This window comes from Agelaius tricolor, unplaced genomic scaffold (genome assembly GCF_023055355.1).
Source record: "Agelaius tricolor isolate 1412-34295 unplaced genomic scaffold, bAgeTri1.0.p SCAF_1, whole genome shotgun sequence".
Classification (NCBI taxonomy): Eukaryota; Metazoa; Chordata; class Aves; order Passeriformes; family Icteridae; genus Agelaius; species Agelaius tricolor.
Window position 1 is genome coordinate 58,056,833 of NW_027269261.1, and position 27,990 is coordinate 58,084,822.

A 27,990-nucleotide genomic window follows, 5' to 3' on the forward strand; every position below is an offset into this window, starting at 1 on the left:
TGAGTTTCAAGGAGAGGCTTTGAATATTACATTAAAAACTTTTGCCTGATTCAATGTACAAACAAAAGAAAGAGGAAATTTTCTGGGGAAAAAAATAATGTTTCAGTACTGCCGCTTGGACTACAACTTAAACTACATATTTGCCTGTTTTTTTACATTTATACCCCTCTCCCCTTCTGTTTCAACAGTCATTTTGGAAAATGTGGCAAGAAACAGAAACACCAGGACACCAACTCTTATATTTGACTTTTGAAGGACAGCACTGAGCTGAGAACTTTGTTCCCATACTGGGAATTTGTTCTCCACCTGCCACCACTTCAAAATTTGCTGCCGAATATGGATTAAACTTCATGTTTTCCTTCTAAGCACAAGGACATTTAATACAAGTACTGTATTTTTCTATGAATATGGAATAAATACTTTTTTTTTTTTTCTGAGTATGCTGTTTGGAAGAAGGGATTGTGGTTCTTCACAGAGAACAGAACAGCTTTAAAAATATGCAATGTCCAGCTCAGTGACCTTGTATTTATTTCTGTATCTATTTGAGACTTTTGTTTATTGTTTTGTTTGGATTTACATTTGTGTGGGAAGGATTTAAATGGTAGTGCTTGTTTAGATGACTTTGAGGAGGAGAGGATGACTATTTTAACCTGTCTTCCTGTGCCCCTGAAGAATCTGGACCAATAGAAGTTATGATGGCTGAAGAAGGAGGGCACTGATCAGGGTGACATTTTCCCTGGTTGACAGGGATGGAAATCAGCAGTGTGCATCAGCAGAAGCTCTCTCTGGTCTGATTGTCACCCACAGGGACCCTTTTCAACAATTGGCCTTCTTCCCTCCTTGTTCAAGGGCTTTCTGAAATGTGGAAGCAGTCTCCTCACCTTTCCAGGGCTTTATTTGGGTGTCAGTCCCTGCACAGGGCATTAGCTCTGCAGGACAGATTGTCCTGCTGCCCATTAGTGCCTTCCCCAGGCACAGCTGGGGTTCATGTGACACCCTCATCCCCCCAAGGGAAGGGCTTCTGCCTGCTCTCCTCTGCTGAGCCTTTTTCAAACACCTCTTTCAAGAGCATGCTGATTTTTTCCTTTGCAAATCATGCTCTCTGCCCATCCCTACAAAACAAATTCCTTCACCCTCACCACTGCCAAGATGACCTGCAATTTCCGCATTCTGTTCATTATCACTATTTGTCATCTTTCTGTCTTCGGGATTACTTTTTTGGGATTGTTGACAGAGATGTCAAGCTGTCTTGGGCAGGGATGAGCCAGGAGCTTTGGTTATGAAGGAGGCAAGTGTTAATTGTTCCTTTGAAGATGACAGGATAACTCTCTGGCTCTGTAGCAGATTCCAGGGACAGACTGCCTTTCCCTTCTCCTGTATGACCTCCGTTAAGAATTGTGTCCTGGCCACTGACTAGTGAACAATAAGCTCCTTGCAGGGAAGGACTTGAAAAGATGTGGCATTCAAAAGGTGTCCCCTTACCAACAGAGAAATAAATAAAAGAAAGTCAGTGAGATGTTGTGAAGAACCTTATAAGCTCACAAAAAACCCCCATGTTTGGCACAAGCAAATATAGGACTGAATTTGGAAGGTTCATACCACAAATCAGTAGCACTATGGTACAGTCAGTGAAAATGAATGATCACTGCTCCAGTCTCACCATCCTAGGAGCCCAGGAGGATTTCCTATGGTGAGGAATATACTGTGCTTTTCAGCAATTCCCAACTCTCCCTGCCTTTTCCCAGCAACTGCCTTTATCACCAGCCCTTCTGGAGGAAAACAGGACCTTTAATAATAATCCCAGCCAAATGTTTGCACACTTTAGGCAGTTAGTGATAAAGGCCTGTCTTTCAAGGCTGTTTCTAACTTACTCTGAGGCACAGCAAAGGTCAAAGGTATGCTTAGCAAAAGTCAGTAATGACTTGGAGATATGAAACTAAATTAACATCTCACAATATATACAGCTAATCTAGACAGCACCACACAAAACTGGAGCTACTGCTACAAGGAGAAAACTTCTCCTGGACCAATACAATCTTCTGTAGATGGCTGATAGCCCAAGGCTGGCTGGCAGACACCAGCCCTGAACTGGAAACTGTGGGCTTGCACTGGCCAGATGCTGTGTCTCAGTGAGACCCCCAGCCACAAAACTCAGCCCAGCCAGCCCCTGCTGAAGGCACCTTGGAGAACCAGGGTGAAGTAATCACATGTGATGCTGGGTGAGCTGAACCACCCTCTTCCATTTAGTGCTTCTTCTTCGTGATTTTTTTTTTTATTGGTGTCTTATACACTTTAGCAGCTTGAGAGAGATTGGAAATATATTTTAAAGCTATGACTTTCCAAATAAATGGGAATAATATTTGACAGCTTCTTCAGTTTGTGGACAACTAAAACGCATTGAGAAATGAGAGATGTAAAGACTTGTTTCCTTCTTTCAGATTATGCTTTGTTTTGCATAGCATTATGTGTTGCTCAAAAGATAATGTAAGTGATAAATTTCAGTAGGTAAAATGGCTTGGGGTAGTGTCAGAAGTTTGAATATATTTATTTCTTAAAAATTTGTTTTGTAAAGGACAGCAGGAAAAAGCCTATGCATATGTTTTGACTTCTAATCTAGTAGCAACTTCAGGTGGAGTTTGTATTTGGTCATTGCTTTTGTGCTAACTCTTAGCCCTAACAGGGATTTTTTAAGTTGAAAAACCCTTCCATCTCTGTGAGACTTTGTGTTGCCTCCTGAAGGTGTAGTGGGTGTGTAACGTGGTGCATGACCAGCAGTCTGGTAATGGTGGGGTTTCGCTCTTGTGGGTGAGAGATGACAGAGGAGGAGGTGGTAGCAGGTGAACAGCTTCAGTGAGGGAGAACCCCAAGCAAAACCAGCTGCATGGAGGTGGATGCACCTGGGCATGCAGACCACGGGATAGGCTGTTTGTTCAAAAAAAGTTATCCTAAATTCATATGTGCCTCCAACTGATTAATACTTACAGGAAAGTCCCACAAGCTTCTCAGGAGGCACAGCAGTGTTCTCCTAAGATGCATGTGTTGACATTAAAATGGCTGTTGTGAGAGGCAGCTCTTCACTGAGGGCCTGAACTCTGTCAGCTATAATTGTCCTGCGCGCGTGTCCTCCAGGGGCACAGGGAGAGATGTGAGGTACACAAGAGACAAAGTGTCACCGTACCATCACCGCAGGCACACAAACAATGTGACCTCAGAAACCCAAGTGTGTTTTCCCTGTTGGCAAAGAGGTTTCTTGGACCAACAAACAGATGGAAGTGCTATTTTGGGTCAAATGTGCCACTGCCACCACATGTGCTGGCTTACTTTATCCGGTCTGTACAAATGGTTACCACAAAAAGTGACAATTTTTATTGCCCCTGACAGTCTTGTGGAAGGAAAGGATCATGACTGGCACTGTTTGAAGCGTTATGAGGTGGGACTTCTGCAGTCATTTAGGCATATCCAGAAATTTCTAGCCAGTTTGGCAAGGAGAGCCGGGCCAATGGTTTCTCTGTCTATAAGCCAGGTATTAACCATGCCTTCAAGAGTTCATGTCTGAAAAGCTTAACAAATCAAAGCCCAAGCTGCAACACAGAATTTCTGTTGTCAGGAAGAACTGTACAAATCTCTTGGCTGGCTTAATGACAAAGTGGATACATATGTGGAAAATATGCAGGAGGGTATTTGTGCTCAGTGGATCCCTCTGACCAGACAGGTGGGTAGTGTGTGCTTTATCAGCGGTTCTCCTGGTCAGGAAGGCAATGCCCTGAGATGATTTCATCTCCCAGAATCAGACTCCAGATGTAGAAGCTTCAGAAATCACCCTGGCACCTAATAATGCTTAATAGTTCTCATCTCCCTTTAAGGCAATGGGAAAAAAACCAAACCAAACCAAAACTCCTAGGATGCAGCACATCTCTTCAGCAAGTGCAAGCTTACAAAACATAAAGACAATTTTAAAATGATGTGCAGCTTGGCTTGTCTGGGAGTGCAGAAAATGGACAGGACAAATCCCACCCCAGGAAGTAGCTGTGTTACTTGGAATAGCCTCAGCACACCCAGGGGATGCCAGAAGGACCCCGTGCAGAGCTGGGGGTCTCCAGATGCCTGTGGGGAGCTCCCTGCTTTATCTGCCAGAGAGCAGGATGTGAGCAGGAGTTCATAGCCAGCAATTGCTTCACTTCGGCAAGCATGAGTCAAGCTTTCCCTGGAAAGCATTTTGAAAGGTTTAAGCTTACACTCCCTATAACCACATGTGTACATCATCTTCTTTTAGAGGAGAAAAATGTACATCTAACAATTATTTAGTCAGATAATGTTATATGAAGAAATAAATGGGTACTATGGGTATACAATTTTATAATATGTAGATGCATTGTCACTTTTTGTGGTACCTACTGATAGCTATTTTCTTTTCTTTTCTTTACTAGGTACTAACTTCAGGGTGAGGCTGTTTTTTTATTCACTGTTTTATATCTTTGATGCAACATTTATACCTTTGTGACACATGTATTTCCTTGATGATAAAAAATATGAAAACACAAACCAAAGGTGTTTCCTTCCTTTTCTTTTCCATCCCATGTATTTAATGCTATCAGATATAACTAATAAAACTTCACAGGCATATAAGATATGTACTGTGAGATTCTTCTTTGGCTTGTAGCATCAAATTGGTAATAGGTTCAGACAACTCATAGAAAATAAAAAGTATTCTCATTTCTTCATATGTTAGAAGCAGAACATCTTGAAAATGATGACCTTAAAAGAAAATGTCATTGTAGAACTTAAAAAAAATTAAAATGCAGGTGTCCAGTTACAGTTAAGGTTGGAATTTTCAACATGTATTTCAGAGGTGGGTAAGTCTATTGTCAGACATAGCAAACAAACTATAGAACATATAGAAACAGGGTAATGGACTGTCAACTGGGCTTCTTGGCAATGACTACTAATTTATAGCAATTTAAAATGGATGATCATATTTATTTTACTTTCTTATGAATGATTGTAGCTTTAATATTGCACTTGGAATCTTGTATTTCTGACATGCATGCTGCTTTCCAGGAGAGGGCAGTCCGTACCCAGGATCAGTTGCTTTCCATCACACTTTTAATCCAAGGAATGTAGTTGGAGACTCGAACATAAACACCAGGTTTCATGGGTAGGGCACAGCCAAGGCCCCAAGAGGTGACTCCATGTTGGACAAATTTATCTTGGTCCAGACAGACTAGAGGTCCTCCACTGTCCCCCTAAACAGCAAAAGAACAGGATGATTCCTTCTTGGACAGACCCTTCCCACAGGAGGCACAGAAACAGAAGTACCTCCTACATGCAAAGGACACAGGAGTTATAAGGAACACTGGAATTCCAGCAAGGCAAGAGTTTTCCATGCATTTTGTTGAACTTTTATAATAAAAGCCCTCTTCATGTCACCCAGGCATTACATTTATTTTTGAAGTAAGGGGATTTATTGAAAAAGAATCTGATTGCCCTTGTTAACTTAAACTGTGCTTCCTCCCTCAGTCTCTTTTCTGAGGTCTTCATGGGTTTCTGTTATTACTAGATGATCCTGGGGCACTGATACTTGGAAGTTCATAGTTCCTTTGGCCCTTGTTTTGCCTGCATGGCAGGTTCCACTGCATCCTTCCTTGACTGCTAACTGAGATGCTGTTAACTGAGCTAGCTTGGACATTGGAGGTAATCTGGTTGAGGCTAGCAAGGGGGCCTGGGGAAAGAAAGTCAGACCTTTTGTCATTCTAAGTTGGCTTCCACACACCTGACTTGTGCAACTGTGTGTTACCATGTGCTCTGGAGTTCAGGCTTATCTGAAAAATTGCCCCACTTCCCAGCAGCAGATGAGGGAGCAAGGAAAGAGAAGAATACATGGGCATTTTTCAGCTCAGATACACGTGATGTGGTAACCCCCCAAGGATAATTCTGGGCCTCTAAAGCCCAAAAAGCAATGCCCTATTTGATTTGAATGTGCTTACAACTGACTTTCATGCTGACAGACTTTCTTACCTGGCAGGTATCTGTGCCACCATCAATATTCCCAGCACAGAGCTCGTGCTTTTTAACTCTACCGTTCAAGAATTCAGGGCGGTTGCATATTTTATTCTCAATTACAGGAAAGCCAGTTTCCTTTAAGTAGCCCTCACCAGGAGTATCTTTGAAAATGAAAATGAGACGAAAAAAGAATGAATGACAAAGGTAATTATCATATTCACAAAACACAGATATCAGGATATGGATAAGCAGTAAAATCAACATAGTATGCACCGTGCATTCACTTCCCAGGCCCAATATGAATATATACCAAAATCAGTAAGCATTATCAGTATTATGGTACTTACCACCTTCTACCACCCACCATTGACCTTCCTGCTCTCACAGTACATTCATGTGGATCCAGTACCCACAGATACTTGTGGTAGCCATTCCCAAGCCATTTTATTTCTCTATATCTGAATTTTGTGTGGAAGAAATTAGGTAGGAAGCAAACAGTAGAAAATGGCATGATGGGAAAGGAGGCAGAGAAGGTACCAATGCACTTCTGAACCAAGACAGAGTGAGAGGTTTTGAAAATGAGGGTTTTATTTGTGTGAGATGCAAACTAGCCTGGTTGGGAGGAAGAATCACTCAAGAGAATGAGCAAAGTCACATTTGTGTGATTAAGAGATAGCGTAAATCTAGAAAACTTTCCATCCAATTGGGCAAAAGCCCACTTTGGGGAAAAGCATATGGACTGAGAGAGAAGCAACTCCTTAGCTCTGCTTCTCCTCTTGTAGCATCTATTTAGAGGGTTTCAGTTTACATGGCACTGAATGAATTAGTAGAATCAGTCAGAGAGACAGTGGGAAGTTTGGCAGCACCTGGTGAATTTTGATGAAACAAGTTTTTCATCAATAGCTTGTGTGGTGCACAAGAGAGGGCACACTTTGGACACAAGTATATACCAGTCAACAAACATGGAGCTTTTAAAGGTGTCAATGCTGTCTCACCTTTTGTATCTCCCCAGCCTGTCACATAGCACTCCTCTCTTCCCCCTAACACAGAGTTTTCTTTTGGTAAACAAACTGGGATTACATAATTATTAATGACTGCTGGTCTGAAATGAACAAAGAGGAACAATCATTTGCACAATTATACTTAATACTAGGTTCTAATTCAGGTTTCTAAAAAGATTTTATATATATTTAGCCTTTTATAATTTAAATCCTTAGTTTCAGTTGAGGTTTTTTTCTGACATGCAAAATTTCTTTTTAGGCTCAAAACCCACAGAAAGTGATACACAAGATACACAAAAGCGAAACATAAAAAGAACCAATATTAATCCAGGAGAAGGCTTTGACTTAGGCTAATGCATAGGCAACAGGACCTAATTACAAAACTATTACAAAGGATTTAATTTAGTGGCATTTAACACCTAGGTGTTAGCTTGCTCTTTCTGCATCCAGTCTGATTTGAAATCACTTTCTGTCAGGACACTTGCACACAGCAGAACCTAAGTCCATCTGACTTGCCATCTGACTTGCCTTTGGGCGCAGCAAAAGCTCATTTAAAAGACCACATTTTTAAGCTGCCCCTGCATCTGTTTCAGACATGCACTGCAGCCACAGCACTGAAAGGCCAAGCAGCACACATTCACATCTGGCGGCTGCATGGACAAATTCCTTTTGATTGCACAGTTCCACAGAGGGCATTTCCAATGAATGGGAACAGATGCAAGAGGGGCCATACTGGGCATTACAGCAAACTCTTTGTCTGCCCACTGACCAGCCCTGCTGGTGGAGGAAATCTCCCCACCACCGCAGGGAAACAGCACGGAGCAGCATCATGCTAATGTTGCAGGTTTCAATCATCATTACCTTATCAAGGTACAAGCATGTAGAAATACAGACTGAAGGCTCCTCTTGGCATTACCTCCTGCTATTCTGCTGCCACTGCCTCACCTTGCAGCAGCTGACACCCAGTGCATTTCCAGCTTGGCTAACTGTCCCCAGCCCTCCTCCCCTCCCAAAGGCAGCCTTTCCTTTTCTGAAACCCTGGAGCCTCTGCAGAAAGGGAAGGAAGAGGGGGTCTCAAATCACTAATTGAACACAGAGTATGCAGAAATCCTCATTTCTACAACACCAGCAACCACTTTCTAGTCATCTTGTCCCATGAGAACAAGGGAGTGCTTCAGGGAAGAAGGTACCTGCTCAGTTTGAGCAGAGCAATATCTGCTCTGCGTGGCTCCTTGAACAACTTCTCTACATCACGGATTTGTACTGATGGCTCTGTTGCCAGTTCTCTGTGTAATCCAAGGTACACTCTATATGCAGCTGGTTGTGAGAACCTATTGGAAATGATTGCACATGGTGAGCTGATGAATACACAACCAGACCAGAGACCACTTTCAATGTTACTCAGCACCTTGCTCTGTCAAAGCCAGATAGCCAGCTTTGGAGTAAATTTAATCCCTTATAATGGCACATGAAATCAAATTGGCAGGAGTTATCACTGTCAGTCCGCTTTACAGTCAAAATTCAGCTTTAATGAATGACAAATAGACTTGGCTCAGTTCTTGACTGCTTGCAAGCTGTTTGCAGCCAGCTTGGGTTAGTTATCAGGTCTCTTGTTTCTCCTGTTTTTTTCTATCTTGTGTAAGAAGTTGCTGGTGGAGGCTATAACAGATACTTACTTTGCTAAGCAGTGGGAAGCAGTAAGAACCCATTGAGGATCTATCAGAGTTCCCCCACAGAAATGCATGCCATAACTGTAATAGAGCAAAATGTCATGAAAAGGGCAGTGGTTTAAGATGGGAAAGTTAATCCTACTGTGATTTATTAGGTAATATTTCCAACATGTGTGCCTTTACAAACTAAAGACATTAGTCCACAATTTCATTAAGAAATGTTTTGCTTTCCTAGAATAATGCTTCTTAAATGATAGTAAGAGTCCATGGACATTTTTAGGAGGCCTTGTATGAAAACACCTAGATCTTCATTCTTAGTCAGTGTTTCTATTACTGGAAAAAACCCTGTGTGTAGTGAGGTTCACCATTTTAGAGATTTTGACTTTTTCTAGCTCTAATCACAGTCATAAAGCTCTGCAAGTGGCCTTGATTACCAGTTTTATTAATAATTTTGCCAGTAGGATCAAATCTTTACATGGAAGGACTGATCAAGAGGTGTACTAGCCATACTGTTGCTTTTATTCATTGGAAACTGATTCTGTTATAGAATATAGTGACAGATTTAAAGTCATTCTGCCTTCTACTGAAAATGTTCTTGAAATTAACAAAATTGATTTGTCACAAAATAGTGTTCTTTGGTTGTCTAAATGACCTTCTTTAAGAATAGCACACACAGTGTTTAGCCTTGAGCTATGTTTAAATGAAAATCAAGTTTATAATGCCTGAACCACTTACTGTAACACTGTGTGAGAGGCAAGGTTTCTTTGCATGTAGAGTCCAATGTAATGGGGAATAACCATACCTGGTACGGAGACTGATCTGCCAGGGCCAGGAGTGGGGGTGTGAAACACACCCTGCAACAATCCTTTGAGCACACAATTTTGGTCTGAACTTGGATTTCCCACATTCATACTGAGGAGGAGCTTCAGAATAAGAAAAAAACATCGCTGTAAGGAACTTAAGTGATTTGCTATATATTCACTATGAACTCAGTGAGCTAGAAGGTGAACCTGTTACATTTGTCACTTCAGCTTCTGATTCTCTTCAAGTAATTCTATACCATTCATCACGTATATTTTGTTAGGTTACCTTCATCTGGAACACCTAAAAATGCCTAGTAAATTTTTCTTTTTCACATACAGTTCTAAGTGGCCAGCAAATTACACACAAGTAGCTCTACAGTCAGACAGAAGAAAACCCAACCAAACAAGCCCAAAACAGAAACAGAAGAGGAAGGAGAAGAAAAGAGAGAGAAAAAAGAAATAAAGTCTTCCACCATTTTTAAATGGTCTCTTATGGACATCAGCAGTGCAGAAGCTGCACTGGCAGATGTTTTAAACTAGTCTTGTGAAATTCTAAGGCTGTCTCTGAGGAACGAAATTTTGTCAACTCTTATCTTAGGATCATTTGGCACTTCATATTTCTCTGAGTTATTAAAAAAGTAGTTCTTATTTGGCCTTGGTGAACTGAGTCTTATCAACACAGAATTTAGAATTTTGTCAGCAAAAAGAGCTAACTAAAGAAATTAAAAGCAAATTCCATGTTTCCTCTGTTCTTTAGATTACCTTCTCAACAAAAAAACCCAGTACTAATTTAAAGAAGAAATGGATCATCAAAATACAATGCAATAGTGATGTGAAAATGTGATTTTTTTTCCTTAAGAATCCCAGCACAACACATTCACTGCAGTACTACTTTCACAGGTCCAGTGTGTTTACAACAACAATTTTCTTTTTCTTGTTTGCTCAGTTTTTGGGTTTTGATCTGAGCACATTTTCTTCTGCTCACTGCTGAGGGGATAAAGCAGCAAGAAAGTCACTCTTCTTTTGAGAGCTACCTTTCTCCCTAGCAGAGCTTTTGTTGTTGATAGACATGAAAGGACTGGAAACCAAAATGTTATAAAACTTTATCATCGTAGACTTTGTTGCACCACCTCATTCAGAGCTTGATTACTACTAACAAAGATAAAGGGCATTTGGTTAAACATTTAGGGTCAGATGCATTTTGCAGATACTAGGTATGGTACAATACCAGAGGAGGGACAATCTGGTTATCATCCAGAACAGAACCAGAGCCACATGAGCAGGGAGTGCAAAGATTTTGCTGGTATAAGAGTGTGCCTTGTTCAGCAAGGCCACACACAGAGTTATGCCAGGAGATTAGGCTGGGGCAGGGGAAATTTCTGCTGGAACTGCCCATTTTGAAACACATGACAAAACTCCATAAGCTTCAGTGGCGTCCATATCTTGTGGTGCATTTGGGGCTTTCAAGGAAGACCAATCTTAGGTCTTCAGACAGAGACCCTGAGAACATGACTTCCCAAGAGCCTTAATTTCTTATATATAATCTATTGCACTTAGATCAGTCTTTCAGACTAAACACCAAGTACTCTCCAGCTGTTATGAAAAGGTACAGGAAAGGGAGACAGTAGTCTTTAAGGGGAAGGGAGACACTAATGTTTAAAGGAATAATTACGGCACTTGGGAATGTCACAGTACTCCCAGGCTTTTCTTGGGTCTGTTGTGTAGCACCAAGGTCCATTCACATCTCCATCAGGATTCCTGCAATACTGTAACAAAGAATAAAGGCACCAGCTATTAACCAGGGAATAAAAAAGCCAAGCAATTAAAGCTTCAAAATAAAATAAAATAAAATAAAAATTGGGAAATATTTCTTATTTTCATTCTTATAAGTGACTTCCCATTCCTTTTGTCAAATATTATTTCATTTTTCCATTTGCTCTGTGAGTTTGGAATAATAAAAATCAGACTTCCTCAACTGCCTTCAGACATTAAGCTTCACTAGGGCAACCTTGGATCCATGAGATCTCAAAAATTAGGAGATCTTGACTTTGGATGAAGCTTTCTAAAGCACAGAAAATATTTACTCTTGCTTTCCCTGCAGTTAATAGGAGCAGTATGATCAGTCCTGAGGTCTTTCCACATCCATTCTGGCTGCATGACTCAGGGACAGGAGAGTGCTGTGTAAGCTGTTCTTGCTCAACCTGATGATGCCTGGGGTGGTGCAGGGTTGCAGTGTTCCCCCTCATGCAGGTGCTGAATCACTCTCTGGGCTTTCCCTGGCCATACTGACTGATCCCTGCTCAGCACACACACCTCACACAACTGCATGCTACCAGGTATCTTTTCCAGTTCCCTTCCCTATCCTGAATCATATCCCATGTCTTAGAGAAAATATATGCTACCAAGAGCCCCTGACAAGTGCAAGAACCAAGAATTTATGACAGGCAGCTTTTTATAGACAGTTTCCCCTATCTGGAATTCAATACAGGGTATGTGATGCCATCAAAGAATTGACTAAAGCAAGTTCTAAAGTCATCTACCTGGTAAAAAAATAGTTCAAGCTGTCAGCATCAAACAAGCTCTTTGTATCACATACAAAGCTTGTCACAGATCAGGCAAATACTGTAAATGGGATGTTACAAGGCTAAAGAGCTGGTGATGAGTACATTTGTTAGGACTAGGGAGATGAAGGTTAGAAAGGGAGATTGCATTCCAGGATGGTCAGGTACAGGTATAGCCCTGAATAAAGGGCTGTGGCAGAGGCTGGAGGGCTGAAGGGGAATTAGTGGGGAATGGGGGTCCACAATCCATCAGCTATGTATCTCAAGCAAACATTGAATTCATCACCACATCACCTGTACTACTGAAACCTATGAGCCCAGGTGTTCCTTCTGTCAGAGGAGACAGAGGCACTGCCCACAGACCAGCTCTGGTTAGTCCTCGGTAGTGAGGAGAAGCAGGTGCCCATCTGAAGGCCCTTGGATATGCTGCAGAAGCATTCAGTAGAGCTTCTGGGCATCTCTGTGTCCCACAGTGACCACACTGGTCATGTCAGCAAGAATTATCATGATCAGGTTTTTGGATTGAACTGAGGAAAAGAAATTAACAAAGACCTGTCACCAAATGCTTGCTGAGGGACCCTGAAAAAGACAGGCAAAGCTCAATGACAACAAGTATTAAATGAACAGTTGTTTACATTTTTTTCCAGGCCTGCTCTTGGATGAGTTGTGGGAGTGAAATAGTCGTGGCTATGAGGTCTCTGGGAGCTCCACTCTTGACAAGTCCTGCCCCTTGCAGTTTTTGCCACTGTGCCACGGTAGTTTACACCATTTTCAATAATGCACTCTGTGTAAAATGAAGGAAAGGAAATGGTTGTTAGCTGTGAGCTGTTGGGCCACATCAATACTTGATGGTTGTGAAGCAGAGATAAATTTGAGGAAATACTACTACAATTTACACTTCCTACATATTATGTAGATGAGGAAATAAGGGCTATATAGAGTCAAGGATGACTAACAATGATATTTTAATTTCCTTGCATCTTAAAAATTTTCTTCATGATCATGAAAGTCATAAATAAAAGAAGCTTACATTTAGTCAATCCTTCAAGACTCCAGAAATCAGGTCTACAAATACCATGCAGTCATAAAATATTTTTCTTGTAGACAGTGATATCTGTCCAATGCCACATTTTACAGTAGGTAAAACACAGTAACACATATTCAGCCAAAATTATTAACCTTCTAACCAGTGAAACAAGTCATAGCAAAAAAAATTTAAAAAAGAAAGCTGCAGTACTCTAACCATCTACTGCATAACAGAGTTGCATCTGAACTGAATCAAAAAAAGCCAGCTGTCCTTTGATGGTAAGTGGAACCCTAGAAATGTGAAAGCATGGCACAGGAAAAGACTTTTTGGAGCAGGTGCCAGCAAAATGCCATCACTGCTCCATTTTTCTGTCATTACTAGTTGCCCTCCCACAGCAGAGCCATCTGCTTCCTCTTGTTTCCAATACTGCCAGATGTAGCAGGTAAAAGATGTGATGTTTGCCTAAAACCTAATGCAGAAACCCTGCTATAAAATTCTACAAAAATGCTCAGAAAATTAAGAGTGTGGATACAATACTGTATTAAATTCTGTATTTATTTAGAGTTTCCTGTATTTCATTTCTCATTAAATTCTTGAAGGTGTTTCCATGAAAACCAGCTTCCTAGTTATGAGCATTTCTGGGGAAGCTGAAAGTGTTCTCACCACGGTTTGTTTCCTCTGCTGTCTGAGGAGGCTTAGGTACAGTCTCTAGCCCCTGGTTGTCACACTTCTTCAGGTCACAATACTCCCACCTCACGCTGGGGTCGGTGGTGTAGCACCATGGACGGCTGTCGGCATCCGGGTTTCTGCAGTAATTTTGGCTCAGGCCCCTGCAAATGCAAACATATTATATTATTATATTATTATATTATTATATTCCTATCCATGCCATTGCCCTGGGGAGAGCTCAGAAGAACATTTTAGGAAGCAGATCTGCTTCAGAGTTAGCATATACCATTTATCATGTACATTCTGTCATGGCCAGTTGAAATTGTTTTTAGAGCAGAAAGAAATCAGGACACCTACATTAAATATTTAACTATGCCAAATACTTATTCAGTGATTAACACTTAAAGTAGAATATAATTTTAAAATCCAGATAAGTAAATGCATACATGTATAGCAAAGATATAATTTATTTTTTTCAAATATGCTAATAGTTTTTAAAAAGGAATAATTTTTTGCATTTCAGAAAAAATAAGTGATAGATATTAGGAATAAGAAAACAATCTATCCCTTCTTCAAAGTTTTAATGACTTGCAGACTAGGAAGCAAAGACTTAAACTCATTAATAAATTAATGCATAGAAACAGTTCATTTCAGCATAAGGAAAAATTTATTATAACTATTAATTGCCTTAGAAGCAACGTAGAAACACACAGTTAATTAGTCCAAGTATAATAGTATAATAGTGACACCTGTGGTTTCTTTCAAGATGAAGTTAATAAACATTTCCATGATAAAAGAAGAAGAAAAGGAAGGGATTATTTTTATCTAGTACACTCCCTTCCCAGCTTTATAATCATTGTTGTGCAACGATGATGCAAATCAAAACAAGTTCAATGGAATGACCACTGTCCAAGGAAACCTGGCAATGGGAAGCACACGTACGCGTTGGGGAAGTTCTTGGCCGTTTTGTTGTGCCGGTGCGGCGACATTGAGCTCCAGGCCTGGCACTTCTTTCCCGAGCGAGTGAAAGAAGCTGTGCCACGGTAAGTGACCCCATTGCCCTGATAGCACTCCTCAGTAACTTCAGCCTGCTCAGGCACATCAACAGCTGTAGTGAATAACAGAAACCAATCTCTTGCATCTTAACTCTTTGACATTGATGCTTTAGCATAGAAAGACAACAGAAAACAAGAAGCCAGAGTATTTCATTGACCACCGCAGCATGCTCTCTGTAACAGAATCCTTCTCAGACAGTAGATCAAAACGAAGATCTCAAAAGATGCTTGCAAAATTTTCATTATATTCTAGATTAAAAGCACTTGTACTTAATTTCACTGTCACACATGGGGATTTATTTCAGATAACAAGCCAAATATGGATCAAAATATGGATCAAAATTTTTTCAGGATGGAGGTTGCCTGTGTCTTTGCCATACACCTATGTGTGGAACAAGACTACCTTGTGTAAGGAGAGTTCTCTTATTGTTTTCTATGGAGTCTTGGTTCAATGCTCCTAAATTATCTTAGGTTTTTGCGACAGATTCATTTTTTAAGGAACTGGCATGTAAAGATAACTAACTTTTCCATGGAGCATTTAAAAATATATCAGTGGAGGTAACCACCACTGGGCAAAATGAAAAGACTCTTTTACTGCAAAATTTCCTGATCTGAGGCAGCAGCTGACTTAAAACCTTCTGCACTTAGCTGCCAGACCGCACACACCAGCGTGGGCTCCACATCACACCCAGAAGCAAAACTAGACACGGCAATGCCAACAGTGACAGCAGCAATGCAACTGAGCAGAGTCACAGGAGATTTTTCAAAATGAACAATGATGACCCTTGACTTCCACTTGTCTTCTGTTCTTACCAGGGGCCTCTGGCTTGGCACTGTCACAGGAGGGGATGTTGCAATATTCCCACCGGGCAGTTGTGTTGGTGGTGTAACACCATGGCCTCTTCTCACCATCAGGATTTCTGCAGTAGTTTTCATCTAGGCCCCTAGAACAGAAAACTTGACTGATAAAATTCTCTCTTGGAAATCTATAAAAAGTTATGAACAAATGGAGAATCTCTTGCTGCCTAGTTTAATGTTGTATTTACTGATGCCATTTGTACATGAATAATTGCAATTTGCTGGTGTTTTGGATGTGCTAAACCAGATACCTGCACAACTGATGAATGAATTAAGAGACTGTAATACTTTGAAGTCAAGAGTAGCACAGCAGAGAGAATCTAGGGTGAAAGAATCTAGCCCCAAGCAAATATCACAGCTGTACCCTTCTTACTCCTCACGGTTTCACCTGAGCAACCATACAGTACAAGGATGAAATGAGGAGGGAAAAGGTCAGCCAAGAAGAGCTTGAAAGTCAGAAGAGGACACACCTGTATTCAAGAAAAAGAAGTCAATAAAAAGAAATGTATGAAAAAATTGAAAATATGAGATCCAGCAGGTGATGAATGATGCTGGTGTAACTGAAGGACTTTGCTATACAGATGAAGAAAACTGAAGTAATTTTGAGACTTGGTATTTCTCATGGACATGGAGTAACAGAGGGGTTTCACTTACTGGCAGGGATAGTTTTCAGGAGTGCGGGCGTGTCTGTGGGGAGACTGAGAGCTCCAGTGCTGACAGGTATTTCCTGATTCAGTAACAGATATTGTGCCTCGATAGTCTTCTCCTCTCCCTGAGAGACACTGGCGTCCTGGGGCAGGAGGTGGTGGGGGTGTTGCTGTTACAGAAAAAGGAACTGAAATTAATCAGTGCCTTTTAGATATACTAAAAAACTAAACCAACAAACCACTCTGATCTTTATAATCAAATGGGCTTTTTAGATTTCTTTGCAGGTAAGTTCTAAATATCAAAATATTTGAAAAGTCCAAAAGGCAGATAAAAGATCTAAAGATATCTTTCTTAACTTTTCTTTCTCCCATTTTGAGTTCTTCACAAGCAGTCAGGCTGCCAGAAGGGCACTTGCATCTGCCCCTTTACAGCAGCCAGGATAGAAGACAGGATATAAAAGTCAATATATGAAAATGCTAGCAGCCTCATCAGAACAGATCTGGAAAGTAAGCAAGTGGTAATACAGTGAAGAAAACTGGGGTGAAAGTGTCTGGCCCATCAGTGATACAGACAGGTGCATGTGTAAAATAGATATACTCTGACTGGTGAGAGACAGCAAGGATGAGGTCTAGTGAGAAGTCCCAAGAAAAAGTATAATGGCAAGGACAGGCCTTTAGGGGAAAAGAAAACTGAAAAGGTGGAGAATTCATTTGGAAGAGCAAAGTAAAAGCCAAAGTATTTTCAGGAAGAGTGAAACTTCTTGGAATCAAAAGAGGAACAACAGAAATAACAGCAGAAATGCCTGGTCATAGGAAAACACATCAAGGAAGGGAGATGTGCTCCAGACAAAACCATTAGAAATGCCTATGACAGAAATGTCTAGCCTCAATAAAGCTATCAGAAGTTAATTTTAAAGTAATAATTTTTTTTATTTGAGATAAAATTCAGCTGTCTTTTATACTTTTCTTTATCTTTGGGACCTCTTATGTTTGTTCTGTCTCCTCACACCACTCTGACTGGAAGAAGTCTAGAAGGCAGACTCACTGCAACGAGGAATGTCACAATATTCCCAGCGTTTAGTTGGACTGGTAGTGAAACACCAGGGCCGAGGTTCTCCATCAGGATTACGACAATAATTATTCTTCAGATCCTTCTCTGGAAAACTGAACCAGAAAAATAAGATTTTTAGGTTTTAAGATAAGCTACTAGTAGCTGTAACAATTCTCCTGTCTGGTGCAGGGTGGTCTTTAGCCCACCACTGGTGATAAAGGGACCATCACAGAACCTGACTCACTTTTCTGGGAGGTATCCATGGGAGTGAGGTTCCTGGGAGTCCCAGCGCTGGCACTCAAGCCCAGACGTTGTTGTTGCAACTACTCCATGGTAGTTTTCTCCACTGCAGTGCATGCACTCTACTGTAGGAACAAGACAGAGCAAGGACAAGAGAGACAGAAAGCCTCTGATGAACTGGCCCAGAAACATTGCCACTTGTCTCACACGCGGCACAAGAGCCTGATCAGAGCACGAGGCTGAAGTACAGTCATTTTTTGGCTAAGTAAAAGCTTAGTTTCCTTGGTAAGATGACTTTAACCATCAACTTGTTAAAGTCATTTTAGTTGTTGTAGTATTCCATGAAAAAAAAAAAAAAAACCCAAACCAACATTACAGACTACAGGCTTTAAAAGAGCTAAATTGAATCTATTAATATATTATTTAAAATCTGTGCTTTGCTACTGTCACATTTTATTGAGTTCTGCACTAGCAACTGTCATTTTGTTCAATTCTAATTTTATGATATATCAATACACCTATATGCCTTTTTTATCTAGGGAAAAAATACTGTTGATGTGTTGATGTTTTCAGAGTTTCTTGATATCTTCCTTGTTGACGTTGAAAATGTTTTGGAAAATTTCATGTTGAGCTAAATTCAAGTTTGAAACAAATGCTCAATTGAAAGTAAAAGTGTCTGAATAACTTCACATTCTTTAACACATCTTTCAAAAACTGGAAAGAAGTCAATATGTGTGTCCTGACCTTCACACTCAGGGATGTTACAGTAGTCAAATCTGGTATCAGGATCTGTTGTGTAACACCAGGGTCCCTTTTCATCCTTGTCAGGATTTCTGCAGTAGTTTTCCTCCAGTCCTGCTTTGGGATATTTTTCAGGCGTGTAACTGGAACAGAATTGAATGGGATTACAGAATAAGGAAAGTGTCCCAATTATTCAGCTCAGGGCTCTAAAAACAAAATCTTTATCTGAGGACAATTTTGTAGATGCTGGTCTTTAGAGGGCCCCTAAGAGTTAGTGTGTGCAATTGCTGAAGCATTAGAAGTGCTACAATGATAGACTTAAGAAATACAGTGCCTCTACAGCCAGTTATGCCCTTAATACTTGCATTTTCTTAGCTATTGGTTTCCAGCAGTTATTGCTCAGACAGGGTACCATGTGGCATGTAGGGAACTGCCTCCTCTGGGATATGTTCCCTGGGAGACACAATGAGAATGTATTTGCTGAAATGTAAGAGTCCTCTGTAACCTGAGTGCTACAGCTTCTGAATAGAAGGTTACTAAATAAACCCAGTTAGGGGTTTTTTATTAAATACAAGAAATACTGCCTTGTTAATTGTAGATTCACTGAAAAAATGATGCACCTCTATCTCATCTCCCACATGTTATACTTTGGCAAGGAAGAAGTTCTTACTCTGGTGAGACTACTGAAAAATTCTAATTTCAGCAGAACCAGATGTTTCTCTGTCTAATATTTTGCTCATGTAAAGCCCATAAAATTTGAATGCAACTGCCAAGGCTGACAGCGTCTCTGTTGATCATGTAGCAACACTTAGAGGTCTCTGAGTAACAACTCAGATTAGAGAATTATCTTATTTTAGATAGGTACAGAAAAATCTTTTATAAGGAGATTTCTAACACCAAAAAACTTGCTTACAAGACAAATTAGAACATATGTATGGCTTAACAAAATTTCAGAAAAACATATGAACAGATACGAAAAGACCTTACTTTGGTTTATGTGGGGTATTATCAGCCCACTTCTGGCACTTCACACCTTTCTGAGTTTTGGCTTCTGTTCCTCTGTAATCCACTCCATTGCCCTCCTTGCATTCTAGAAGATATACTGAAATGATATGTGATTAATCAGTATCACAATATATCAATTGGATTCTAGCATACACAAAATCCATTTTCATGACAGCACACTTAAATATGTTTGATCATATTTTGACTTTCTTATGTTCTCAAAACTAGACATTTTACATTGTAAAAACCTGCTAGATAGCTGATGTGTAATTTGACTTAATTGGGACTGAAAAATGTATGTGAAAGCAAAAGAATTTCTGCACCAGAATTCCAGAAAAATAAGTGTAATAAAACCCAGTTATTTTGGGAACACACCATAGTAGATTTAAATAATAAAGAACACTTTAAATACATTTAAATAGATACTATAACAAAATAGAAGCACATTCTCTTTTTCTTACCTCCTATGAGGTTATTATAGTTATGCACAGTAATTAAAAATCAAATCTTTAAAGATGGTCACCTGAATTCAGCTGAAGACAAGACAGCTGCAGTTTAGGGACAATCACTGTCAGGCAACGTGTCCTCTGCCTCAGAAAACTAGGTAGGAAACTCATTTACCATTTTCCTGGGGAAGCAATCTGTCTTTTAGGTTGTGACCTGGTTTGGCTCAGGGTCTTTAAGTAGTGTCCAAACCAAATACTTGTAGAGATTGAGTTTTGCAACAGTTTTTCTCAGCATCAAAGTTGTAACAAAGCTGACATACAAGCAGAAGATTAACAGAAATCTGGAGAAATAATGCCATTTACACAGACCTGTTTTGCCCACAGTGAAAAGAACTAATATTTGATTCCAAAATATGGTTCAGCTTTTCTGAGGGCTGATATTTTAGACCTGAATTTATAGATGCACCCTTAGGAATCCTTTTATTTCAATGTATATATAGAGGCAAGTTTACTCTAGAAACTTTAGCTGGAAGCCATTTGGATCCCTCAAACAATTTTGCAATAAAATAACATTAAACCCCTCGATCACTCAACATTGAATCAGTCAAGTGCTGACTCTTCTTGTTTGTGTAAACTTTTGACCGTTTATATAACCTTCAGGGCTTTTCCTTTCTGATGACAAATTCCTAACTTTGATCCCCAAACTCAGCCCATGTCCCTTGGGTTAACTATTTCCAAACAGATATGTAGGAAACAATTCCCAAATGCCGCTTTAATTCTTGTTACTTTTACTGTAAGCCAGGGAAGATTAACTTTCTCTTTTATAGCACATACTATTAAAATAAATAACTTCTGAAACTGTCAGTTTTATAGTAATTGTCATCCTTTTTGTTGAACACAATGATAAATAGCAACTAGGTCTCATCAAGTAATTGCTTAGACTGAAAAAATTACTGCAGATACAAAAATGAGCAACACAGACAGCATCTGACACATACACAAGAGATTGTGTATTTGATGTTTATGATACCAAGGTCCATTTTTTGGTTTCTGCAGGCAGAGGTGCAATTTTTGGAAATTTTGGTTTTGTCAAACAGCAGTTTTTCACACTTTTAGTGGTGTGTTTCTGTTACTTCAAGAAGCTAAAACACATGTCTATGGCCCCAAAACATGTAGTAACAAATTCCCAGTGAGTATTGCAGTACCAGGTTCTAACTTCAGTAAATCCAAGGGATGTCTCAAAAATAAACCAAAATTGCAATCTAGCTCCTGATCACAGTAAGAAAAACCAATATGATTACTTACATATAACTTACTCATACAATCTTTTAGGTTTGTTACTTATTAATTGATTCACTCAGTTTTCCTTCTAAAAGAGAACTTTCAGAAGATTTCTTAGTATTACTTAATTGTGATGTATGGAAATTCCCACCTGCTTCTGTGTATAATGAAAGAACTAATGTTCTAAACTTTAAATTACCTACAGAAAAAAATGCAGCTGGCCAAAGGCTTCAGAAAATACTAGGCTGAAAAAGACTCTCAGTTGTCTTAGGTCCATAGCCCCAGAAATGGCACATTCAGGTTCTAACGTGAGTGAGACTGCTCAGAGCTGTGGCCAGCCAACATCTGCAAGGGTGAAGGCTCCACAGCCTCTCTGGGCAATGTGGCCCAGTACTTACACACCTTTCTGTGAAAAATTACCTCCTTATCTTCCTTATCAGGCACTTATCCACAGTGCCTGAACAAAATCTCCTTTGGATGTTCGGCTGCAATCCAGCTAAAGCTGTTGAACTACTGTCTAAAATCTCCTTGGCAGCTGCTATAGACACAGCATTGTCTTAGCCCACAGGGAGGGATAAGCCATCAAGGTCAACAGAGAAGTAAAGATGCATTTCTCTGAAGCTTATGGGTGTTTACTATCAACTTATTGAGATTCTTGCCTTTTGTTAGAAACTGGCCCATCAAAACCACTCCATGATTTTCAGCAGCTGAGAACCTGGTTCATTTTCTATTACTAAAGTCAAGTATTACTGTATTATTAAAGTCGGTGAACAGCACAATGAAATTTATGTTACATTAAAAATAAACCACATTCCTTCTTCCCTGTATACAACAAGAGCTCCATGCTTGACAATGAAATTGAAAAATAGTCTTAAAACCCAATTGTTTCCTTGCATCTGGCATAAGGTGATAATTTTTGAAACAGGATAAAGAATTGGATAGCTACCATTCCTCAGAGACACATTTCCTATTTTCAGAAAGAATTAGAGATCATTTCTGTCAAATAATCCTCATCTATGACAAAAATATTCATAAAATTCACCACGTCAATTAGTGACATAATAAAAATAAGAATGGGATAAAAATGTCACCAATTAATTAACTGAAGAGTACGAACATAATACAACAATATACAAATACTATAAAAATAGATCATTTTTATCTGAACCACAGTTTAATAATACAAAAAAGATATAGACATACTTCTTTTTTCATAAAGAACTGCATTTGCTCTTCTGAATATCATTGCTGTTTTGGTGTTCTCAGTCAGTGTTAAGCACTGTTGGTCTTTACTGGTAAATAAGAAGGCCCTGTCAAATGTAAGAGGAGAGAGCAATGTAAGAAACAATACTGAATATATGCTTATTTTCCTGAAAACATTTTTGAGTATTCAGTTGTCATTTTATCAAACACTACAGTTCAGCGATATTTAAGACTGAGATTCAAATTTCTATATATTAAGACAATATCAATATTTAAGACTGATATTTCTAATCACTGAGTATTGCAGCTCACATTTTCAGTGGTGATTTTCACTTCTAAGTGTTCATATCAAACCTAGGTTGAAGGGGAGCTACAAGAAGAAATTGTAACAAGGGATTTGTAACTTGCCAGAGGCTCAAGAACCCATGTTGAAGAGGATATATACACAAGGCACCTTGACCTTATTTTAAAAATATTAGTGGTCATTCAAGGAGTTAGACTGTCTTCAGTACGCAGCAGTTACCAAGGAGCAGGTAAAACACAGTCCAGGACCTTAAATTATCTTGTGGTAACTCTTCTGAGAGTAAGCACTCCATAAGTCATAGCCTTTTGTAAACTGCAAAACTGAAGCAGATGGTGTAGCCTCTAGAATAGCATCTAAGGAAACCTTCTGACAGGCTAAATAATTCCTACAGCTTGGTTTTTGGGACCAAAAAGAAAAGAGCAGTAGCAGCATGACATTTAATGGGTAACAAGAAAGCTGTTAAGCCCAGTTAAGCCAACTAAGCTGTAAGTAATGTTAAATTTGTAAGTAGGAAAGTAACTAAGGAGCATGGCCCAATCCACCTCTAAGGTGGGATAAGTCTGAAGTATTGATCTGAACAGATTGGTCTGAAGCATTAATGTGAGGATGCTGCAGTGCTGCCCTGGTCCTAAGCTCTAACTAACATTTATCTTTCTTTCCCCAGATCCTTCCTGCCAGACAGCATCAGTTCTTGCTTGATTGTAACAGATCTCACGTAATTAATTAAGGAGGCATTAACCTGATGTCATTCCAATGCCAAGTGATGGCAGGCTGACACCCTAGGGCAGAAGCTAAAGAATGATACTGTGTCTGAATATGCTTCAAAAGGGAACATTAAGTCTCTGCCAACTGTAAATATATAATCTGAATATACAGACTTGCCCTCTCTGCCTTCCTCCCTACTATCCTGAACCACGAGCTACTGCAGCTCTGCCCTCTTTGTGGTTTTCAGAGTGAAGCTGGATCCAGGGGAATTGGTGGTATTTCATACAGTCAGCAGACCCCTGTCATCCTTCAGGCTTACACCTTTTTAAAATAAGTCTCATTTTCTCTTTGGAGTTAAAACCCAAAGTTACAAAACACAGTTAAGAAGTCAGGACCATTGTATCCCTGCCTTGAATAAAAGCATTGAGTAGAACCAAGTGCTTGAAACAGCACTGCAGGCAATCACTCTGCTGAGTTCAGAAAGGCATGCTGCAGAAGTGATACACTGGAAGAGAAAACCCCTCTGCCCTGTATGTGCAGACTGCCTCCCACCACAGCAATGGACATTTCTCCTCAGTGCCCCAGTTTCCTGCTACACTGCTGGAGCTCAGTGGGCTGCAAGGCTTTGGCACAGGAGATCCAGCAGCCTCAAGCTCAGAGCAATGGGCTCCAGTGGGGCAGAAACCTAAGCAAAGGCCAACAATACAGGTTCATCAACACTTTTCATACTTTCTAGCCATTTGAGCCTGGTTAATGCAAGTGCAGCGAGAGAATTTGGCTGAAAGGGTTTAGAATCATTAAGGTTTAGGTGGCCATCTCCTTGTCAAAGTAAACAACAGTTACCTAAGTCCAAATTCTAGTAAAATTCTGAAAAATGGATTTATCTGCAAGATAGGCAATGCAATTAAAATAAGCAATCCTATCCTAAATTTCCAAGACATTAATTATGACTGTTTATTGCAGAAGGAGAGCAAGAGTCTTGATAAAACCATGTCAAGTTTGTTTGCAGCATGTCAAGCTGTGCAGCAAGATATTGTAATGTTTTTCAATAAAAGTTCAACATAACCTTCTTACGTTCTCTATTTTTTCTGCCTTCATCTATATGTCCCAGGCATTCTGTTTGTGTACATTTTTTGTTTTTCCAGCAAACCTTAAACCCCCACAAAGTCATAAGAAAACCCTTGAAATTTCAGACTGCGGGTAAAAAAGGCATATTGTTCCATCACTTGCAATGAAAGATGTGTGTGGGAAATTACCTGCAAGCAAACTTTTCTTCAGTTTCACATTTCTCTGCACATTCTTCATCACTATTTGCTCTATAAACTTGCTTCATTGGATTGAGCAACCAAGCTCCCTCTGTTCTCACATAGCGGTCTAAAACACTTCCTTGCACTAAAATGAAAAAGAGAGAAAGGAGTGAAAATGGGAATGATGATTTATTTCAAACTCTCACATTAAATTCTTTGTCACCTAGTCATGTGACATCACCATTTAATTACTGGAATAGTTGGGTTAATGGTGACAAAATATGGGTAAATCTAAAATGCCTTCCTGGTATGGCAAAAGGCAGCATCACTGAAAACACAGTGTCAGGCAGGACAGAGAAATGGCTTGAACAGTGATAACACAAACCTATGGTATAAAGTAATGGAAGCACAAAAGATGACACAAGGAGCAAAAAAAGGGGAGGTGTTTCAGAAAGAAAATATTGGCCATGCATACTTTGGACAAAGCAGAGAAATGGGCCTCAAGAAAGGTGTGGAACAACATTTGTCCCTTGCTGTCCATCTGTCCTCATGGAATGACTTCAGATTTATTAGTAACCTCCTTACAAAGGCTCCTCTTAAAAGAAACAAACCACCCTCAGTCACTGGGATTGTCAGATGTTCAGTTTGTCATTTTTGTAATAACCCTGTACTGAACTTGCTTAATAATAAAGGTGGCAGTTGTTGCCCTCCATTGCAATGAATTAAGACACTAAACTGGTAAATAAATTCACCTAACAACCTCTGGGCTACAGCTGCATGTCAAATATAAAGGATACTAAAAAGTACAGCTATGTTTAATGGTAAATTCAAAAAGTGTTCAAGAACATTTCTTCTTGTAAAGAACTTTGGCATTTAGTATTTTCCTGTTAGAGCTCTGCAATCTCAGAATTAGTGCATAGCACAGTGATTTTCATGACTTCCAGCTGCAGAGTCATGGAATTGCATGAGTCCTATGATTTTTACAGTTTCTTTATCAGTGGAGCATATGACTCTTCTGACAAACATCTGGCCCTGGGAGTTACCTGTTCTTAGGGTTTCAACCCCAGACAGACACCCTGGCCCCTGGTCACTGCAGGACATCTCAGTCCTGCTCTGTGCTTCTGTGCCTGGCCTTACGCAATTGCCGAATAAAAGGCAGACAGGGGATGAACCAGACCATGACTGCAATCTCAGGAATAACAGCCATGCTGCAGAGAGGAACTTCACTTTCGCTGCCCCTTGTCTGTCTCAGCCATGGCCCAATGCCAGCAGGAGGGACAAAAAGCCTCCTTGTCCCACTCAGACCCATGGCCTGTGAGAGGGGCTCCACTGGGCTGTTCAGTGATGTCTTTCCAGCTGAAGAAGGCTACAGCTCCTCCCTTTCCTGAGTAACACTCTTCAGTGTGAAGCAGGCTCATAATGTCCTGCTATTAAATTCCTTCACCTGAGAGATAGCTCAGCCTGCAATTGGGTATTTTCTTAAAGATCATTTTGCATCTACAAGTTGAAGCTGGTAAAATAGGGATAAAAGCCAAATTATGCTTCCTCTCATACAATTGCAAGAGCATAGAAGTTACTGCAGGGGTTTTTCTGGATTTAAAAATCCCTGGGAAGAGCTCGTCTCTAAGGCTGGAAGTTACTTTAACAGTATGCATGGAAGAAAAGGATAGCTGCTGGAAAACAAAAGAGTAAGTGAAAAATAGTCAAATGACATTTCCACTAGTTGTTTCAAAACAAAAACATTGAGAATAAATGAGTTTTGAGACAAAACATTCAACTAGGTTAAGACAATGATAGGGACGCTGCAATGCTCTCCATAAGGAAAACAAGTAAAGAACTCCTATTATGGTACAGCTTCCATGCAAACTTAATTCCGTTCTGTTTGGAAATTTTGCAACAATATTATCATTATTAATACAACATTTGATTTTAGAAATATTGACAGGGTCATAAGTGATTTGGGTAATAAAAATATTTTTCCCCTTTTTTGTTATATTTACATGGCAGGACATTACTTGTAGGGAAAATAAAAAGGAAAATATGCAATCAATAAAAAAGCAGTAAATTTTCATGCTACCATTTTCCCTATATCTATGATGTTTTAGTCTCAGAAAGATGTATTGCTATCTTATTCAGAAATGCAAATATATTCTACCATTTGATAAAGGATTACAAAACAAAAGTATAATATTTCAGATAAAAGCCCAAATTGTATATTTTTCTCCCTTATATAAAATTCCTACCTAATTGAGGAAGGTATTTGATTTTACAGAGGCTGTTCTTTTGCAAAAACAAAGCTTAGAAATTAGAATTTAAAGATAAAAACTCTTAGCATTAAATAACAGATTTTTTCTATGCTGGGGCATGTCTAATATTTCCAGCTAAAATCTACCCATATATTTTCCTAACTGTTCCTTTTTCTTATGTTTTAAAACTGCACACGTAAAATGTTTGTCTATTTTATTGTATCTTTATATAAGCATTAGCACACTCACAACTTTATTTTTTACTACAATCACAACATATTGTGTGGTTATACAGATGCCTGTAAGAAGCTGTGTGGTCTGAATCTCACACTTCACTGGAGTTTAAGGTTTTCAGGACAGAGAATATTCATATGTATGAAATACATATAAATATATCTAAAGAGCCCAATTCAGTTCCTGTGTGTTTCAAAAATTTTTATCATCTTCCACAAAAATATCTTTCTGTACCAAAAATATTGCAGAAACTAACAGTGATCAGGTTTGGTCTCCCTATCCCATGGAATGAAAAATTCACTGTCAAGAATGTAGTTATGAAAAAGACCAAAATTGCAGTGTGTAGAACAAACTTTTCCTTCCTGTATGATTCTGTTTTGCACAAGCATTAACGAACTTTAGAGCGACCAGAATAAGGATCACAGTGGCTGGAAATAACGGAGAAAAAAATCCCCAAACCTAAGACAAAAGGCTGCTGCAAGCAGAGGGAGCCGTGCAAGCCTTTGACAGGCTGCTCCCCAAGGGTGCCCTGTCTCTGGCCAGGGGAAACGTTTGCTGGGAGCCATCAGTGCCCATGCAGACACCAAGGCTGCTCCTCTTCTGGTGTCTCTAATGAACACAGCCCTGGAGCAATGACAGCTCTCACTCTGCTCAGCAGCAGCTCTTGCTGCCCAGCAAGCCCCAAATCCACCATCATCCAGGGGAGTTGTGATGCAGGGATTTGGGGACCAACCTTCCTCACATGGAGCTTGCAAGGGTCTGGCCCCAGCCTCACACAAGCAAGCAGAAGGCAAAGGACTCTTACCTGAGCTGAGAAAGAACAGAAGGAGAAAGGCAGCTTTGCTAATCCCCATTTTGGGCCAGCTTGGAGGGTGCTGGAAGTTGTGTGTGTCGGTGCTCAAAGTTTTATTGACTTGCACTGGAGTGAGGCAGCATCAAACAAACAAGGCAGGAGGATTAAGTTAATCATTCTCCCATGCTGCTCCCCCCTTGCCG

General features: G+C 39.9%; 2 protein-coding genes across 2 annotated transcripts in view; one reads left to right on the forward strand and one right to left on the reverse strand.

Annotated features, from left to right (window-relative positions):
• The window catches only part of SLC22A3 (solute carrier family 22 member 3), a 29,701-nt gene extending 25,077 nt beyond the window's left edge, over window positions 1–4,624 (forward strand). Inside the window, exon 11 of the mRNA XM_071436043.1 lies at window positions 189–4,624. Coding sequence (XP_071292144.1) covers window positions 189–246 — 58 coding nt within the window. The 3' untranslated portion in view covers window positions 247–4,624. The remainder of the gene's footprint in view (window positions 1–188) is intronic.
• Window positions 4,568–27,964, reverse strand: LOC139594243 (plasminogen-like). The gene is made up of 19 exons (XM_071436050.1): window positions 27,800–27,964; window positions 24,524–24,659; window positions 22,259–22,365; window positions 19,311–19,425; window positions 18,327–18,466; window positions 17,587–17,707; window positions 17,337–17,455; window positions 16,299–16,461; window positions 15,600–15,730; window positions 14,674–14,839; window positions 13,726–13,892; window positions 12,671–12,819; window positions 11,147–11,240; window positions 9,474–9,594; window positions 8,678–8,752; window positions 8,192–8,332; window positions 6,996–7,102; window positions 6,016–6,161; window positions 4,568–5,243 (listed from the first exon to the last, which is right to left on the reverse strand). The coding sequence occupies exons 1-19, from the start codon at window positions 27,846–27,848 to the stop codon at window positions 5,082–5,084; spliced, it is 2,409 nt and encodes an 802-aa protein (XP_071292151.1). The 5' UTR covers window positions 27,849–27,964; the 3' UTR covers window positions 4,568–5,081.
• Between the last annotated feature and the right edge of the window lie 26 nt (window positions 27,965–27,990).